The sequence below is a fragment of the Rhinolophus ferrumequinum genome, chromosome 11, assembly GCF_004115265.2.
Source record: "Rhinolophus ferrumequinum isolate MPI-CBG mRhiFer1 chromosome 11, mRhiFer1_v1.p, whole genome shotgun sequence".
NCBI classification, from domain to species: Eukaryota; Metazoa; Chordata; class Mammalia; order Chiroptera; family Rhinolophidae; genus Rhinolophus; species Rhinolophus ferrumequinum.
Genome location: NC_046294.1, coordinates 78,978,253 through 78,994,830, shown reverse-complemented (window position 1 = coordinate 78,994,830; position 16,578 = coordinate 78,978,253). Strand labels below are relative to the sequence as shown.

The 16,578-nt window shown below is 38.9% G+C and overlaps 1 protein-coding gene across 3 annotated transcripts in view; it reads left to right on the top strand.

The window, feature by feature from the left end:
- ARHGAP20 (Rho GTPase activating protein 20) overlaps window positions 1-14,031 on the top strand; it is a 139,152-nt gene extending 125,121 nt beyond the window's left edge. For all 3 annotated transcript variants that reach the window (XM_033121076.1, XM_033121075.1, XM_033121077.1), the window contains exons 11-15: window positions 477-638; window positions 4,342-4,451; window positions 7,003-7,192; window positions 8,290-8,404; window positions 9,770-14,031. In XM_033121076.1, coding sequence (XP_032976967.1) covers window positions 477-638; window positions 4,342-4,451; window positions 7,003-7,192; window positions 8,290-8,404; window positions 9,770-11,625 — 2,433 coding nt within the window. In that variant the 3' untranslated portion in view covers window positions 11,626-14,031. The remainder of the gene's footprint in view (window positions 1-476; window positions 639-4,341; window positions 4,452-7,002; window positions 7,193-8,289; window positions 8,405-9,769) is intronic.
- The last annotated feature ends 2,547 nt before the right edge of the window (window positions 14,032-16,578 follow it).

Sequence of the window (16,578 nt, the reverse complement as noted above, 5' to 3'; positions counted from 1 at the left end):
GTAGAATGAAATATGAAGACGCACAAAAAGAAAGACAAAGCAAGGGGAGAATGAGTTTGACAGTACTGTTTCCTTATTTGGGGAGAAGAGTTTGCCTTAGAGAATAATGGGGAAAGAATAGTGGGACAGGAGAGAGACTGGTTACTAGAGACCTTGAAGCAGTCAGAGAAATTTGGTTTTAAATGCTTTTGGTTCATTGAAAAAGACAATCTCATTAAAGTGAGTGTTTAAAGTAAAATGTTTTAGATGTTGAATGAATAGGAGAAAAGAGATTTAGAGACACGAAAAAACAAATTGACTTTGATTCATCTAGCAGTCCATCCAGCCCAAATCCTTCAATGCTTCCACCCCTACCCCCACCCCTCCCCACCCCCACACCCTCACCCCATCCCATCCCCATAAACCCTAGCCTCTGGCAGCCCAGGGATTGTTTGCATGTGTAAGGTGCCATTTCTTTTTCCTTTGCTTCCCCATAGGATATGCTTAGCTTTCTTAATCAAAAAGGACCCTTCACAAAAGGCATTTTCAGACAATCAGCCAATATGAAATCTTGCAGAGAGCTGAAAGAGAAACTGACTTCTGGAGTTGAAGCACACCTAGACTGTGAATCTATTTTTGTAATAGCATCTGTCTTAAAGGTAGGAAAAGTTCTCCCTTCATCCACTGCATGGTATAGCTCCAGAGAAAGGCCACTGGTTTCTTTCGTTATGACGTTATTCCCATCTGCAAAGAACCATAATAGATTTAGAATCTAGAAAGTGTTAAAAAAAAAAAAAACCACACAAAAACTTCACAAAGTCAACATGGGCCTTTAAAAGCCACTGCCAATGATACGGCGTTTTAGACATCTTTTCTAAATGTCGTCATCCCACACCATTCTCCTCATCTTCACTTCTGCCACCCCATGCAAAACTAATTAAGTTAAATGAAAAATAATCAAAGCATGCAACATGTTTACCAAAATAAACATCCTAATTATGATTTCCTCACAATCTCACTGCCTTCCTAATAAAGGCAAATTTTTCAAAAATAAACTTTATTAAACTTTGGAAAAGAAATCCATAGTAAACAAACATTTGCCTAACAACTGAAACAAAACAATTGCTTGTTAAGACCACTGAAACTTCCGTTTCTTTATACAATCACCATATCTTCCCCTGTCAGCTAAGGGCCCATTCTCAAGTAGAAGTGGAGTAGGAGTGACCCCTGCCTCTGAGCCTTTTATAAAACACCTTCCCACTTTTGACATTCTTTACAGTTCTTACCCTTGACCGGATGATTCCCTAAGTCACATCTATAGTTGAGTTAGAACTCTTCTAAAATGCTTTCTTCCGCATCCTCTTGAAAATGCCTCACATTTTTGGAAAACCAGCTTTTAGCAGAGCTTTTGACTCCAGTAATAGCTTCTGCCGACCTGCCCCAGGCTCCCAGCAGGGTGGGAATGCACTGTGCCAGGGGCAGAGACAAGGCCCCCTCCTGCATCCCAGGGAGCATAAAAAACAAATTAAGGAAAACTTGGTGAAGATTCTTGCATACCCCTACTTCTGCTGGGTGGTCTACTGCTTACAGAATCTTACTTCATGATTTTGTGCACAGTCAGATGTTTCTTGGTTAATGGTCCATGTCTTCTCAAAATAAAACAACAACAACAACACAAAAAAACCCTGCTGTAGGCTTTCACAATAAAGTATCACTCAAAAGAACTGCAGAGCTGGAGCTGGGGTCATCTAAGCTATTTTGCACAGAGTTTGTGATTCATCTTCAGTCCTAGAATACAATAAAGATATGTTTGGTGTGTTTAGCCAGATGTATGTCAGGAATATATGCATGATGAATTTTTCTTCTTTAAGTACATAATTAGGCTTTCTCCCATCTCTTAATTTAAGAAGTTAAAGCCTGTGTTTTAGAAAATTTTCCTTACTATGTTGCTCTTCACAGCACCACACTTCTTAAACTTTTGTGCTAAATTGTCGAGGCTGTTACAAAGAAGTAAGATTCTAGAAGAGTTCAATTGCATTTCAAATTGCAGAAATATTACTTGTATAAAAATAAGCAAAAGACTAAAACCAATACAAATGATTGAAAAGCCTCGTTAAATGGGGTCCGAGTAGTTGAAGTTTTATAATCACGTAACTGGGTTTTATTCTCATTTCTTCCAAGTGGTTGCAGGAAAGGAGATACTTTTTGCCAAAAGTTTTTGAGCTTTTGTTTTGTTTCTTGTTTTTAAGAGTAGAAGGGGTAGTTAAATTTTCCTTTAATTTTTTACTTGTACTGGTTGCGCTTAAATGTAAGTTCAACTCTTGAAACTATAATTGGAAGAAAATTGCTTGAGACACTGTAACTTTGATCCGTCCGACCTTTGAGGAAAAGTTCATTCTTAATCCTGCAGGAATCTCATCTCAAATGGAGCTTGGGAGCTCTGCTGATGACGGGCTCTGGTTTTAGAAGGGAGGAGACTTTCAACTTTGAGTGCTGTGAGTTGGTGATTATAATTCAGAACCAGCTCTCCCATCCTTTCTCAGCTGTGATGGTGGTTGTATTTCGTAACTTGTTATTCCAGCTGTGGAGAGTTCATTGAGATGTTACGAGTTATTATCTTTCAAGTGTAGGTTTAAGATTTAATGATGTTTTTCTTCAAGACAGATCATAAGTATGTTTTCCACTGAGATTTAAAAAGAGAGCTATTGTCACTGCCCCACTTTGAAATAACAGATTGTGCCTCTTCTAAATCTGACTTTTAAAGTAGTACAGTGACTAAAATTAGTTTGGAATTATGAAAATTCAATAGCTTTACCTTAAAAGATGTAACTTTTGTGAAGACACATCTGAATCACAAGTATCCAGGTACATTTCTACTGGAAGATATAATAGAACAGAGAAAAACTTTAAATCAATCATGTTCCTACTTATTAACCACTCTTTTAAAAAAATGTATCATGATAGGTGAGATGACTACAAAGATGTTTTTAAAATTATCTTAGAATCTCAATTATAGTTAGTTGGCCTTCCCTTGTCCTTCACTAATATTCGTCCATATGATAAATAGCAACAGTTCAGTAATGACCACTACTGTGTCTGGGACTGTGCTTGGCATTGAAATGTAGAAGAAGGAGGAACTCATAAACTAGTGGGGGAGATACACATGTAATCAGCTAACGGTAACAATAAGGAATCACTGCTTTCATATTAGTAACATAACCATGACATGTAAGTAACAAGTTGTGTGTTGCTTTTTGTAAAGCACATAACTAAAGTTGCTGACTTGGTTTTCCAGCAAGAGTTACAATTGCTCAATTGCAAACGTTGACGTATCTTCATGGTATAAGCAGGAACTTGCAAGATGATAGCCAGTCAGTCATTGCTTAGACGTGAAATTGAGTTGTCTTTTCCTGCAGTTTACTGAGGTGGAGAGCAGACGTTGCAAGCTTAGCCTTGCTGTTAATATTATGCCAAAAGCAACAAGGAGAGTTGGCTTAGAACAGAAATGAACATAGGACCAGAACCAAATTTAGTTTATTTTTTAAGTTTTTCATAAACGAAGGTCAAACAACAAACACCCTTGGCCATGTACTACTTGTATCATTGTCGGGTTTCACCACACAGCCCAACTAGTGTTCTCCGCAGAATAGGTTTTGGAAGGCCAGGAAGGATAATGGCTGGGGACATGTTATTTAGTGTATATCAGGCATGGGGGTACTTCCCCAGGTTCCCAGAGCCCAGCCATTTCCTGGAATGCTTTCTCCCCCCAAATATGTGAGAGCCCTTTTATGGCAAAGACAGAGACACAGAGAGAAACTCTTAAGTATCATTAGATGGAATTGTTCACCAATACCACTGGAATACAGTTTGAAAATAACGGGGACTTTGTTTTATTCACTGCTTTGTCCCTAGAACCTCAAGCAGTGCCTGGCACATATGAATGAATATGTATGGAATGACTGGATTACAACATTATGAACCTCACAAATATCTTCATGCATTTGTTTGAACTAGTGATTTGACAGGGGGAAAAAGGATTTAGGATAATTTGTTAGGCCTTGTCACATTATACTAGTTTACTAAAATGTACACAAACAGGAGGTTTCAGCCCAAACAGGTTGTCCTTTATCTTTCCCACTATGGCCCAGACTCCAATTATCCCTCTGGTTTTTGTTAGAAAAAAATCAAAGCATGTGTTTCTACGTGTGCATATCAGTGGAGAGCTGGCACAGAGGTCTGTGTTTTCCAAAGAACAGAAGACTTAACTGAACTTTTCAACAAAATGTTTCCTTTCTCATTTCTCCAGTACATACTTAGAATGAGAATAATGATTTAAAACATTTATTTTTCCCTCTATGTAAGGATTTTCTACGAAATATTCCAGGAAGTATTTTTTCCTCAGATCTCTATGATCAGTGGATCTGTGTAATGGATCAAGGAAATGATGAAGAGAAAATAAACACAATTCAAAGGTAATTATTCTAATGTGATCCTGTCTCAAAAATAGTCTTTAACAAAGCTTAAATTTTGTAAGCTGTCTATTAAAGTAATAATGACTATCAAAATCATATCCATGGGGACCAGTTTAAAAATAAATTTATGCTAGCTGCTGTCATGGTTATTATTGTTTTCTCCCTTATTTATTAACACTGCATACATGACCGTTGTACACCTTCTGTATATCTAAATCTGAGAGAAGCTGAAACCCATTAGACCAATAGCTAATACTGTAAATCCAATCTATAATTTATGATCTTAATTTGGTAAATATTTAACTAACCAGACAACTCCTTATATGTCTCATTCAGCAACTGAATCCGTACAGAGAAAATTCTCTTCCTCAAGAAACCCACAGTTGGGTAGAGTACAGAGATTAAGCAAGAATTACAATTACAGTGCAGTATAATCAGTGCTATAAAAAAGAGATGAGGGAGAGGGGCTGTGGGAGCATTGCAGAGAGGCAGTTAACTCTAAAAAAGTGTCAAGGAAAAAGGGAGTTGCACAGTTTGTCTGATCACAAAGAAAGCATTGTCTCCACTCATGCAAAGAGAATTTGCTGGCAGAACTTACCCACCCCGTTCCTCAATGTTTCCTGAATTACAAGAGCATAAGAAAGAAGTGTCCATTAACAAAAAGTAATACTTACAGTTCTTTGAAAACCCAAGAATCCCAACATTATTTTTTTTGCATATGCTTGTTTAGTGCAGTTTGTTCTTGAGCAACTTTCAAGTATGAATTATTATCTACACACTGCTACTAACAGACATCTCTTATCCGTAGAAGAACATACCGTGTTTCCCCAAAAGTAAGACCTAGCCAGACAATCAGCTTTAATGCGTCTTTTGGAGCAAAAATTAACATAAGACCCCGTCTGATATATTACATATATTATGTTATGTTATATAATATTATATTATATTATATTATATTATATTATATTATATTATATTATTATGTTAAAGCAGGAACTTATTCTAAAATAAGACCGGGTCTTATATTAAATTTTGCTCCAACAGACACATTAGATTGTCTGGCTAGGTCTTATTTTCGGGGAAACAGGGCAGCACAACTCTTGAAGACACCAAAAATCAAAGCCATGTAACAAAATACTATATCCGCTTCCATTGTGGTTTGGTGGAAACCATTCAGAGATAGTGAACATCAGATTCCATGTTTGATGCCCATGGTCTAAAACTTTATCCCCTACTGTTAAAGGATCATATCTTTTTTAAAAAGATAAAATTATGACTCTCATACAAAAGAAAATGAACACGTGAAAGATTTTATTTAAATCATTAATTGATGAGAACTAATAAGATGTTGCAAGCCATTCAAACGAGATTTCAAACTACAACTTATGTAGTTGAGTCAGCAATGCTGAAATGAATTTACTAATAGATGCAAAACGGTTTTTCTACTGAGGCGTTGGGGGTTGGGGGAAGGGCGCATATAAATCATTTGTCTCCAGCAGACAGAATTTTCAATTCAATGGACAAGTGTTAGGTGCATTGCTATCAGTTATCTACAACTTACAGAGCTGTAAAATTAGCTCAAAGGCTTCAGGCCTCCATAAAATCAGATAACCCAGAAGAGTATGCTAAATAATGCCTTACTTTCCATTGAATATCCGTAATCTTTTGGCCCATTTCAATATCTTTCATAATTTGTCCCTACAAAACTGGACTCATTGTCAGTTCTTTGTACTGAAGAAATACCTTTCTGCTATTTATGCAACAGAAATCGGACTACCTGATTTTCTCCCCTACGTTGTAGGTTCTTGTTGAAAAAAGCAACAACCATGAATATCAACATATATATTTGTTTTCTAGATGATAGTAAAAAAATCATTTTCAGTGAATTTAAAAATCCCTTATCAATTACAAAATAGGAACAGTAGGAAATGTACTATGATGAGCTTGACTTGTGCGTGAAAGTGATACCAATGAGTTAAGAAAGAGATTTGGGACAAAATTGACCTTGGAAGCTGGTGGAGTAGAGCATAAGCTCTCAGAGTGGACCTGGAAGTCTTACTAGTTCAAGATTGGGTTCCCACCAAGAGGCAGACAGAATTCCTGTGGTGCTACTTGGAAATAAAGGAGGACTTTAAGTTTAATGGTTGCTTAATTTCATCAGAAAGCTTTTGGGGATTTTGGGTAAGAATATTCTGAAATGTTACAGGATTTGCCTTAGTTAAAATACATTGTACTAGTTTCAGATAAGTATTTTGGGTAACATTTGTTTTACGAGTCATTTTTCTGCATTCTTTAACATTTTCATTGGGTTGTGAATACAGTGTACAAAATAAATAAATAAATCCCCAGTGCTTATTTTCTCTCTTTATATAAAGGCCGTCCTCACTTTGCATGGTATCATGTTAACTGAAATGTTAATATGCGTCTTATCTTGCATAATCTGGACTGTGTTCTTGTTTTGCACGGATAACCTATGCAAAGTGAGGTTTGCCTGTTTATACAAATTTTTTATGAAATGTCTTGCTTAAAGAGCACATTTTTCTGTCTTTAGGCTGTTAGACCAGCTTCCGAGAGCCAATGTTGTTCTCCTAAGGTATCTTTTTGGGGTATTATACAACATTGAGCAACATTCCTCATCCAATCAGATGACTGCATATAATTTAGCAGTGTGTATCGCTCCAAGCATTCTTTGGCCTCCTACTTCCTCCAGCCCAGAACTAGAAAATGAATTCACAAAAAAGGTAATGAAGCTTTTCATTTTTATGCCCTGGGGCACTGAATCCCCATTTTGAACCTAAAATTCGGGTATTGATTCTAAAATACGTTTTCTTAAATAACTTACAAATTTGAGTAGTTCCTTAAGTGGTCTATCCTGGTAGACTATAGAAAAGTGATTTCTTAAGCAGAAAAGTGCTAGCCATTGGGTTTGCCTCTTTAAAGAGGCAAAACGCTATGACTCATACCATAGAGTGATAAGAAAGCAGTTGATAGGATTTTAAGAAACAAGGACTTTGGAGTTAGATGAGCCACGGTTCAATTCTCCGCCCCACCACTTGCCAGATGTCCAATCTTGGGCAAAATTAGTTAAAGTGATCCACTTTCCTCATGTGAAAAATGGAGGTAGTGGTAATACCTAGCTCATACAGTGGTTAACTTGAAATCACATTCCTGTTGTGCCTGGCGCATAATACAGGGTATGGGGATGTTAGATCCCTTTGCTCCCATCATTCTGCCTGCTCCTTTGCCTCAGCTATTGGGGCAGGAAAACTACGGAGAGATTCCAGTACATCTCAGTGGAGGTACCTAGTGAAATCTTAACCTCTTTGCCAAGACACCTCTAGTTAGGGAGCCTAAGAGAAGGAAATGCGTAGGTAGAGACCAGCCAGGCACAATGCAAGTCTTCTCTCCAGCTGTCTCTCTCCTTCACAATAAACCCACAGAGGATGCCCCCTTCCCAAGCTTATGACATCTGCCCTTTACATAAGAAATACATTTTGTAAGTCTTTCTTTAATGATGCTTTATGGATTTTACTAACACCCAAACACCCTACAGAGTATATTTAAAACTACCCTAATTTTAAAGAAAGAGCCATTGGTATAAAAATGTTAGCATTAGGCCAAGGCCACAAATAATAACCTTAGTCCTCTGATTAAAATTAATCTCTATACCCAGATTACTCTGACAGTGTCATAGTTTTGTATATTTTAAAGCGGATGTGAATTTTTCGCAGGAGTCTTTTGCATTTTCTTTTGTTACAATCAGGATTCATATATAAAATGTGGTTTATAGACATGCTATATGAAAAATAGCACTTCATTTTTGTCCTTTTTTGTACAGGTTTCTCTGCTTATTCAATTTCTGATTGAAAATTGCTGTAGAATATTTGGAGAAGAAATCACGTCCCTCTTAGGAGAGGTTTCAGTGAGATGTGATGCTGGAGGGAATGCCTCAGGTATTGTGAATAATTGGATTGTGTTCTGTGAGAAACAGACACGTGTCTGTGAAGATGCGGGGACATTAGTTGTCCTGGGGCCACAGCAGCTCAGGTAACGGGATCCTCTGACCTGGATCGGGGGCCTAGGGCTCCTTCCTTAGAAGGCCTGCTGCTGTTAATTAACTCTGTGGTCCAGTTAAGAAATGGGTTTAAGAGTAGACCCCCAAACTTCAAGAACTTGTTAGTGGTGGCATGATACGGTATGATGGTTTTAACCTTTTTTAAAAAAGATCTTCACAAGGAATGCTATTAAATATATATAGTAGAATGACTGTACTTAAAACTGGAGTTGAAGGCCCAGAGGCAGGAGAGGCAGGCCTGGTCTTTTCCTTCCTCTCCTTCCTCTTGGTGGTCCCTGAGACACCTCGGAATTCTAGTGCGCTATGAAATAGTTTAGAAACAATTAGCATCGTGGTGGGGGTCGGGAGGACTTGAAGACATTCAGCCTTCCAGCATATGAATCTTTGGCCAATTATTCTATGGCAGCGAACATCAATTCTGCATCTGTGAAATATGGATAACCACAATGTCTAACTTTTAAGATTGTTTTAAAGATTAAATAAATACAGTAGTACCTCGGTTTTCAAACGTCTCCGTTGACGAACATTTCGATTTACGAACGCCATAAATTCTATGGATCTATGGTATCATTAGATAGTAAACTTCATGCTAAATTTGCAGTTTTAGAGGTTGATTTTAAAGGTCTGAAATGGATTAATCCATTTTGCATTACTTTCTATGGGGAAACCGCACCTTGGTTTTAGAACGTTTCAGAACTCAAATGGTCTTCCGGAACGGATTACGTTCGAAAACCCGAGGTACCACTGTAATGGATATTAAAGAACTTTGTGAAAGAGAAATTGATATGGTTAGTAAATGGTTTCCCTGAGACTAGAGTTAATTATGTGTACCCACTGGCAATCCATATTAGAAGGTATCTTATTCAGAACCTAGGTATATCTGACACACTGATGTGTGTGTGTGTGTGTGCGTGTGTGTGTGTGTGTTTGTATGTTAAACGTTTCTTGGTATTATGACATGTCTCCTTGCTTTGAGGAAATCTTACTTTAGGAAAGCCCATTTCTTCATGAAATAAGATAAATCTACTATACCCCAACAATTTTATTTTACGTTCTGCACTAACAATTGGGAAGATTGTGAAAGATCCTTTTTTTTCTTGAGAGTAGGAAATTGAACAATTTACATGAGAAGAGAATGAAAATAAGCACCCTAGGTTTTGTTTGTTTGTTTGTTTGTTTGTTTTTAAGGCAGCATATATTTGTGGTAACCAATGTTAATCATGGTTTGATTTTTTTTTGACAGATCTCTCTTGCTTCCAAATGAATGACTCCTCCTATGACAGCTTGGAAAATGAGCTGAACGAGGATGTTGATGCCCCGTGTAGTGACCTGGTAAAGAAACTTGGTCAGGGGAGCAGGAGCATGGACTCTGTCTTAACCCTTAGTGACTACGACCTCGACCAGCCTGAGGTGGAAGGTCTTTTAACCTTGAGCGACTTTGACTTAGACTGTTCTAAACATGAAGACATTCAAATGGCACGGCCTCTGGAATCCAAGGCGGGGACCGTTACAGAACTGTATAGAAAGGCTGCACTGCAGGACCACACCAGGGCCCCATCTGCCTCGAGCACACCCCGCTACCTGTCCACAGCTGCAGCAGAGGCTCCGAAAAGCCTGAGGCGACACCGGCGCTGCTCAGAGCCCAGCATCGACTACCTAGACTCCAAGCTTTCCTATCTCAGGGAGTTTTACCAGAAAAAGCTACGCAAGTCCAGCTGTGATGCAATTCTCTCACAAAAAGATGAGGACTATCTGAAGCAGAATCAACCCCTACAGGAAGAGGGCAAGACCTGTTTTAAGCAGAGTTTAGTCACAGGCACTGATACCAAGAAAAATGCCACTAATAAAAACATTAAGAAGAAAAGCTTGTCTGGTAGTGAAGGAAATCATGGAAAACTTTTCCCTAAATCGAAGCCAGTGGCCATTTCGGTGGCATCTTTCAGCCACATGTCCTCACATGATCATCCCAGGAACCCGCCCTTTGCCTCAGATGCATCAGGCTACTCCCCGCCACACACAGCCGAGGCTGTCAAGAGCTCCAGGAGGCACCGGCGCTGCTCAGAGCCCAATATGGACGACCAGCACTGCAGACTGAGCTATCTCAGGGGACTTTATTCAAAGAAACAACACAAAGCCAGCTATGAAGCCAGCCACGTGCATGCTGAGGAGGATTATCTCAAGCGGCACAAGTCTTTGCAAATGGAGGGGCAGAAGCTCATCAATCAGAGTTTGGTCCTGGGGATCGAGGTGGGCAAGAGTAGTGCCACAAACCCAAGCACTGAGAAGTTTATACCCTCAAGATTAAACATTTGCCCCAGAACTAGCTATTCCAGCTTGTCTTCCCCAGGCACTTCCCCATCTGGCTCATCAGTGAGCTCCCAAGACAGTGCTTTTTCTCAGATTTCTGAACACTCCGTGTTTACACCCACTGAAACTTCCTCTCCGATAGATTGCACTTTTCAGGCTCAAATAAAACAGGAAGAACTTTCTCCTGAGTTCTGCGGTTCTAGCCTCATTTCTGGATTGCCCGATCCCTCACCTGGGCAGGCCAGCAACCACCTGGCTTATACAAAAAAGGAACCCATAAAGTGGCATTCACAAATGCATTCTGTAACTCTTCACCCCAGCACATGGTTGAGAAATGGTGTGGCCAGTTTGAAAAACTGGTCCCTCAAAAACAAAGCAAGGGTATCGAAACCAGAGGAAAAGAAAGTCGGTTCTCTGAAAGGACCCACGGAGCCACCCCCACTCACTTCCGGTCTTCCAGAAGCCAACTTACTGCAAGAGAAACAGAAAGACATGCCCGCAAGGGCAGCTGTAGGACTGGGAGCTGTGCACACGGAGCAGAGGCATGGCTCTTATCCCAGTCAGGACTCAGAGAAGCACTGCAGCTCTCCCTTCAGCCTCGTGGAAGACAGGCTCAAGCTTTGTACGAAGTCACACGAGGAAGGAGAGAACAGTGGGCAGCACTCTCCTGGTACTCTGCCTTGTGTGACATCCTCACCCAGCTCTTTGACTGTGGATGACGTGTCCAGCCCAGACTCAGGGCCTACAGTAATGTGTGACGTTGGGGACAGACATACAACCAAAGACGTATAATCACAATAAGAGTCTGATGTCTCCAAGAACAGAAACTGGGCTAATAATGACATAAAGACAAGAATTATTATGACACCTTTGTATAAAATACCTGGGATGGGTAGCATAAAGATAATCATCACTAATACTTAGGACAACAAAACAAATCTCTTTATTGAGACCATTTGGCAAAAAGTTTAAACAATTTCATCACCTAAGTGTTTGGGAGGCTTTTCCTTATTAGAGGATGGGGTTGGTCCTGTCGTATGTTTTTAGAGTTACTAGCAGAGGGATAGAGAAAGCATCTTCTGTAGAGGAAACATGACTTCTATAAGACTAGAAGCCTGAGAAGGTCAGGATACCATATGTGAAGAATAAGAACTGTGGATTGGGGGGCCGGGTACAGAGAACCATCCGCATTCCATGGAGTATTTTTAATAAGTAGGCAAGGAAAATGCCACTAATCAAAGCATTAGGAAGAAAAGCATACCCAATAATGAAAGAAATCATGTGAAGTGTTTCCCTGAATCAAAGCCAGTGGCCATTTCTGTGACATCTTATAGTCAACATGCCCTCATAGGATCATTCCAGGAACCAGTCCACTGATGTCGCTAGACTGGAAAAAACTAGAGATTCAAGAGCCATAAGTACCATGGTACGTTTCTTTTGGTTGTGTTGATTTGTTTTTCCATTATTGTTGCATTGCTCTGCAAAGGCTCTAGAAAACAGAGCTGTGAAATAAAAGAAGTAAATGGTTGTTCATCTCAATGTCCTTTCCAAAGGTACCTGTGCTAGCTAGGAACATTCTCCAGAAAAGGAACCTTTCCTACTAGAAGGTGACTTCTGACTGCATTCACTCTGAGTGTGGAGGAAGACTGCAACAGTCCTTCCCTATTACATGAATGCTATTGCCAACATGTGATCAAAGCCTGGCTCCAAAATGTTTTTCTGCAGCCCTGAAAAAATTACGGATAAATCATCCTTTTTCTGATTATCAATTGGCAGTGGAAAGAACAATTTAGAGCTTGGTAGGTTATAGTCACAGAGTAGAATACCTACCAAAGTGGTTGTCAGGCCTTCTTCTCAGACATTCGTTGGCTTTGGATTTCCTTATCTCCCGAAGTTTTTACATACGTTTGATTCATGGTTTACAGATGGTTTTTACCCCATTGGTTTATTTCATATCCATGAATATGTCTCCTCTCTCTTGCCTTACACTGGTACATCTCTTGGATTATCTCCATGGGTTATTAGGCCTTGCCAGCCAATATAAAGGGATAGAATCAAGAATGGATGTGCATCTTCCTTCATTTTAATTACTTGTAAGAAGTTGCTTAGGACCCATCAGGTCTCTTTAGTCCACCATCAAATGGTCCTCTCTCCCACAAACTAGCTTATTCCACATTCTTTTTCTGAGCCACCAGTAAACTTTCATGTCAAATATTCTTACCCTGTTGTGCTAAAGGTTACATTTTTCAGTTATAGAAAAAAAAATAATGTTTTCTGTAAGATAGAAGAAGTCCTTTCAGTATTAGCTATAGGTGCTGCCTACCTCTAGGGTACATGGCCCTGTTTGCCCTAAGCAGTATAATTAGCTATTAGAACTCTGGGTCCAAAGAACTCCTTCATGACACTGGCCATCTCAGTCACAGTTGTGAAGTAGATTTCACCTTGTAACCAACCATTCCTATATTTAGACTCCTACGTGTCCATAAGCATCTTTTGTGCTATAATATATAAAGGCAACAGGGATTCCCCTTACCCTTCGGGCAATACTACTGTCAGAACTGCAAGATGTGAATGAAGCTCTTACAGCTTGGAGTGTCTTTCTGGAAGAAATTTCTTCTCTACTTAACAAAATACTAGTTATAGCCATTTTTTTCCATATTGACGAGTAGAAAATCACCCACCCACTTTGAAGCATAGAAGAAAATAGATGTTGAGGTTCTTAAATAACCATTCCTACTCTTTGTGTTCCCTTAGATACTCCTGTAATACTTAATGTGAATAGTTTGTTAATATTGCTGTAAAGTATTATATTGTATGATTTGAAAACAGACTACATGTCATTTTATTATGCTCTGTTAATCTATAATATATTAGACTGATGCTTTATCTAAAATGCTTTGAGTTTGTATAATATATCTTGACAAATTTTACTACCATATGTTATGTAATAAATGTGTATTTTTGTACTTGCAGAAACTGCTGCTAACTTTTAAAGTTGTTTGGTTTTCAAGGCACTGATAATGGATATGTATGAACTCCATGCTGTCTATTAAATAAAATACCATTCTCCAGAGTTACCAATCTCACCAGAGCAATATTTCCTTTTGTAGAATTGTTTTAGTTAATGAGCTCAATGTCTGCTTAACATTGGAAATTTCATAAAATGTAATTAATGTAGAAATAGAATTTCGAACTTTTAGTCATAGGCCACGGTCAGTCTTTCTAGAAAAAGAGCTTTTTTTCTTTTACATTTTTCTAACTTATTGATTAAACAAGTCATGCTTTAGACACAGTCTTCTTTATTTTAGGCGTTATGTTTTCATTGTGCTCCTAGAATCAGATATAGTCTAATTCTCATATCAAAAGAATCATCAACTCAGTTTAATTGATTGTGTGAGATTTTCTTATCTAAATTTTAACCATTCTGACCAGAGGACCCCATTGAACTCAGGCACATACCCAAACATCAGTACTTCTCAGGTCATATAAACTTACTAAATATTACTGGTTTCTCATGACCACTGCATCTTTACCTTCTCAGAGTTCATTGACGTTCGCTCTGTGTATGCTTAACCACTATTTAAAAGACATTCAAAAATACGTATTACCTTAATACAGAAAAATTATTCTTCTCTGAGCAATGAAGACCATAACCCCACTATCAGAAATGTCACTGATTAGATTTGGTCAGTGTACATATACACTGATGTTAATTTCTCCTTAAATTTTACAGAAATAGGCCGGCCCGGTGGCTCAGGTGGTTGGAGCTCCACGCTCCTAACTCCGGACGCTGCCGGTTCGATTCCCACATGGGTCAGTGGGCTCTCAACCACAAGGTTGCCAGTTCAATTCCTCGAGTCCCGCAAGGGATGGTGGGCTCTGCCCCCTGCAACTAAGATTGAACTGGGCACCTTGAGTTGAGCTGCCGCTGAGCTCCCAGATGGCTCAGTTGGTTGGAGCATATCCTCTCAACCACAAGGTTGCCGGTTTCCACTCCCGCAAGGGATGGTGGGCTGTGCCACCTGCAACTAGCAACGGCAACTGGACCTGGAGCTGAGCTGTGCCCTCCACAACTAAGACTGAAAGGACAACAACTTGAGGCTGAACGGCTCCCTCCACAACTATGATTGAAAGAACAACGACTTGGAAAAAACTTCCTGGAAGTACACTCTGTTCCCCAATAAAGTCCCGTTCCCCTTCCCCAATAAAATCTTTAAAAAAAAAAAAATTACAGAAATACAAAGATAATTTTACTTTTGAAAAAGTCTTAATCTACTAATGTCGCCGGAGGCTCACGGGAATGTCCAAGAGAGGACTCAATCCAGAGCAGTGGTGACCAGGTTCTTGTCTCCGCACAAGTAAGAATTCAGGAGCGAGACAGATGCAGGAAAGTGAAAATTATATATTGAAAACGCAAGTACACCCTTGAGAGGAAACTGTGGGCGAACTCAGAGAACGAGTCATACCAAGGAAGTCACGATCAGGGGTATTTATCCCTTCCAGGGCAGGAATTACTGACGTCCCATTGACGTGGTACATTCATCTGTCCCTGGGCAGGACCTTCCATTTCCTGCTTTTTCTTCCTTATTTGGTTCCTCCGGAACTGTCTTGGTATCAGATGCATGATGGGAGTCATAGTCATTGTTAACCACAATGCAAATGACATTATAATGCCATTAAAATTAACTAAAGGTCAGGTCCCCAATCATAGGGATTAGCCTTATAAAACTGGTTCTTGGTTTTCTCCAGCTGCAGGTGCTGGATACAATCACTTGTAACTTATGTAATGAGTGATACACTCACATTGTACCCTGGAGAGGGTTGTCAATTTCCTAGGCTACCTATCCCGCCTCACTAAAATCACTGGATTCAAGAAATTATCTCACATTGTGTTTTTCTACTTTTCATAGCATGACATTAAATTGAAAAGATCTAATTTTTCTTGGAACCAATGGTATATTTTGTTTGTTGAAAAGAAACTCTTAAGAATATTATGTATCTTAATCCAAATTATGGTACTAAGGGTTTAACGTATCTTTTCCTACCTGGTCATGTTTTAATGACTTGAGAGGAAGTTTTTGCAAATAGCTTATTTCAATACAAAGAAAAAACTAAATAATAAAGTTAAATAAAATGTTAACTTTCTTTAATATCTATCCTGGTTATGAGGATAGCTTATAAGCTAAATGTTCTGCTGAAAGGAAGAATACTATTGAGTTCTGTGCTGTTTCTGAGCCACCTGTGAGTATAAATCTTTCATTTGTATAGTTTTGTTTCTTTAAATGGAGTAAACTCCTTGAGCTTCACTTCTGCATAATGTCATCAGATGTTTGGTAAAATTGGCAGAAGATTCTGGGGTATAGTTTGGAAATTTTTATTTTGAAGTCCCAAAGAAATGTACACAGAGGATGATATTAGATGTATATTGTTCCTTAATTTGTATGGTGTTTGTTCTCATTGTGTAGCACCACAGCACACATACAATTTTCAGATAGTTCAAAGGGTTTTTCTAACCTATTTAATTTGTTAAGGCACAGTAAGTATGTTTTCTGGAGTTTTGATTTTACGTGACAATATATGATGCAGATTTGAGAGACATTAAATGCTAATTGTTTTCATCTAGGTTTGATTTTATATTACATTAACTTGGAATTAAATTTAGAACTTCTCCTTGTTGCTTTCTGATCTGCTGTGAGCAGTGAATAAATTGGCAAAAAGCCTGTATTTTGGAGGTAAGCCTATTAC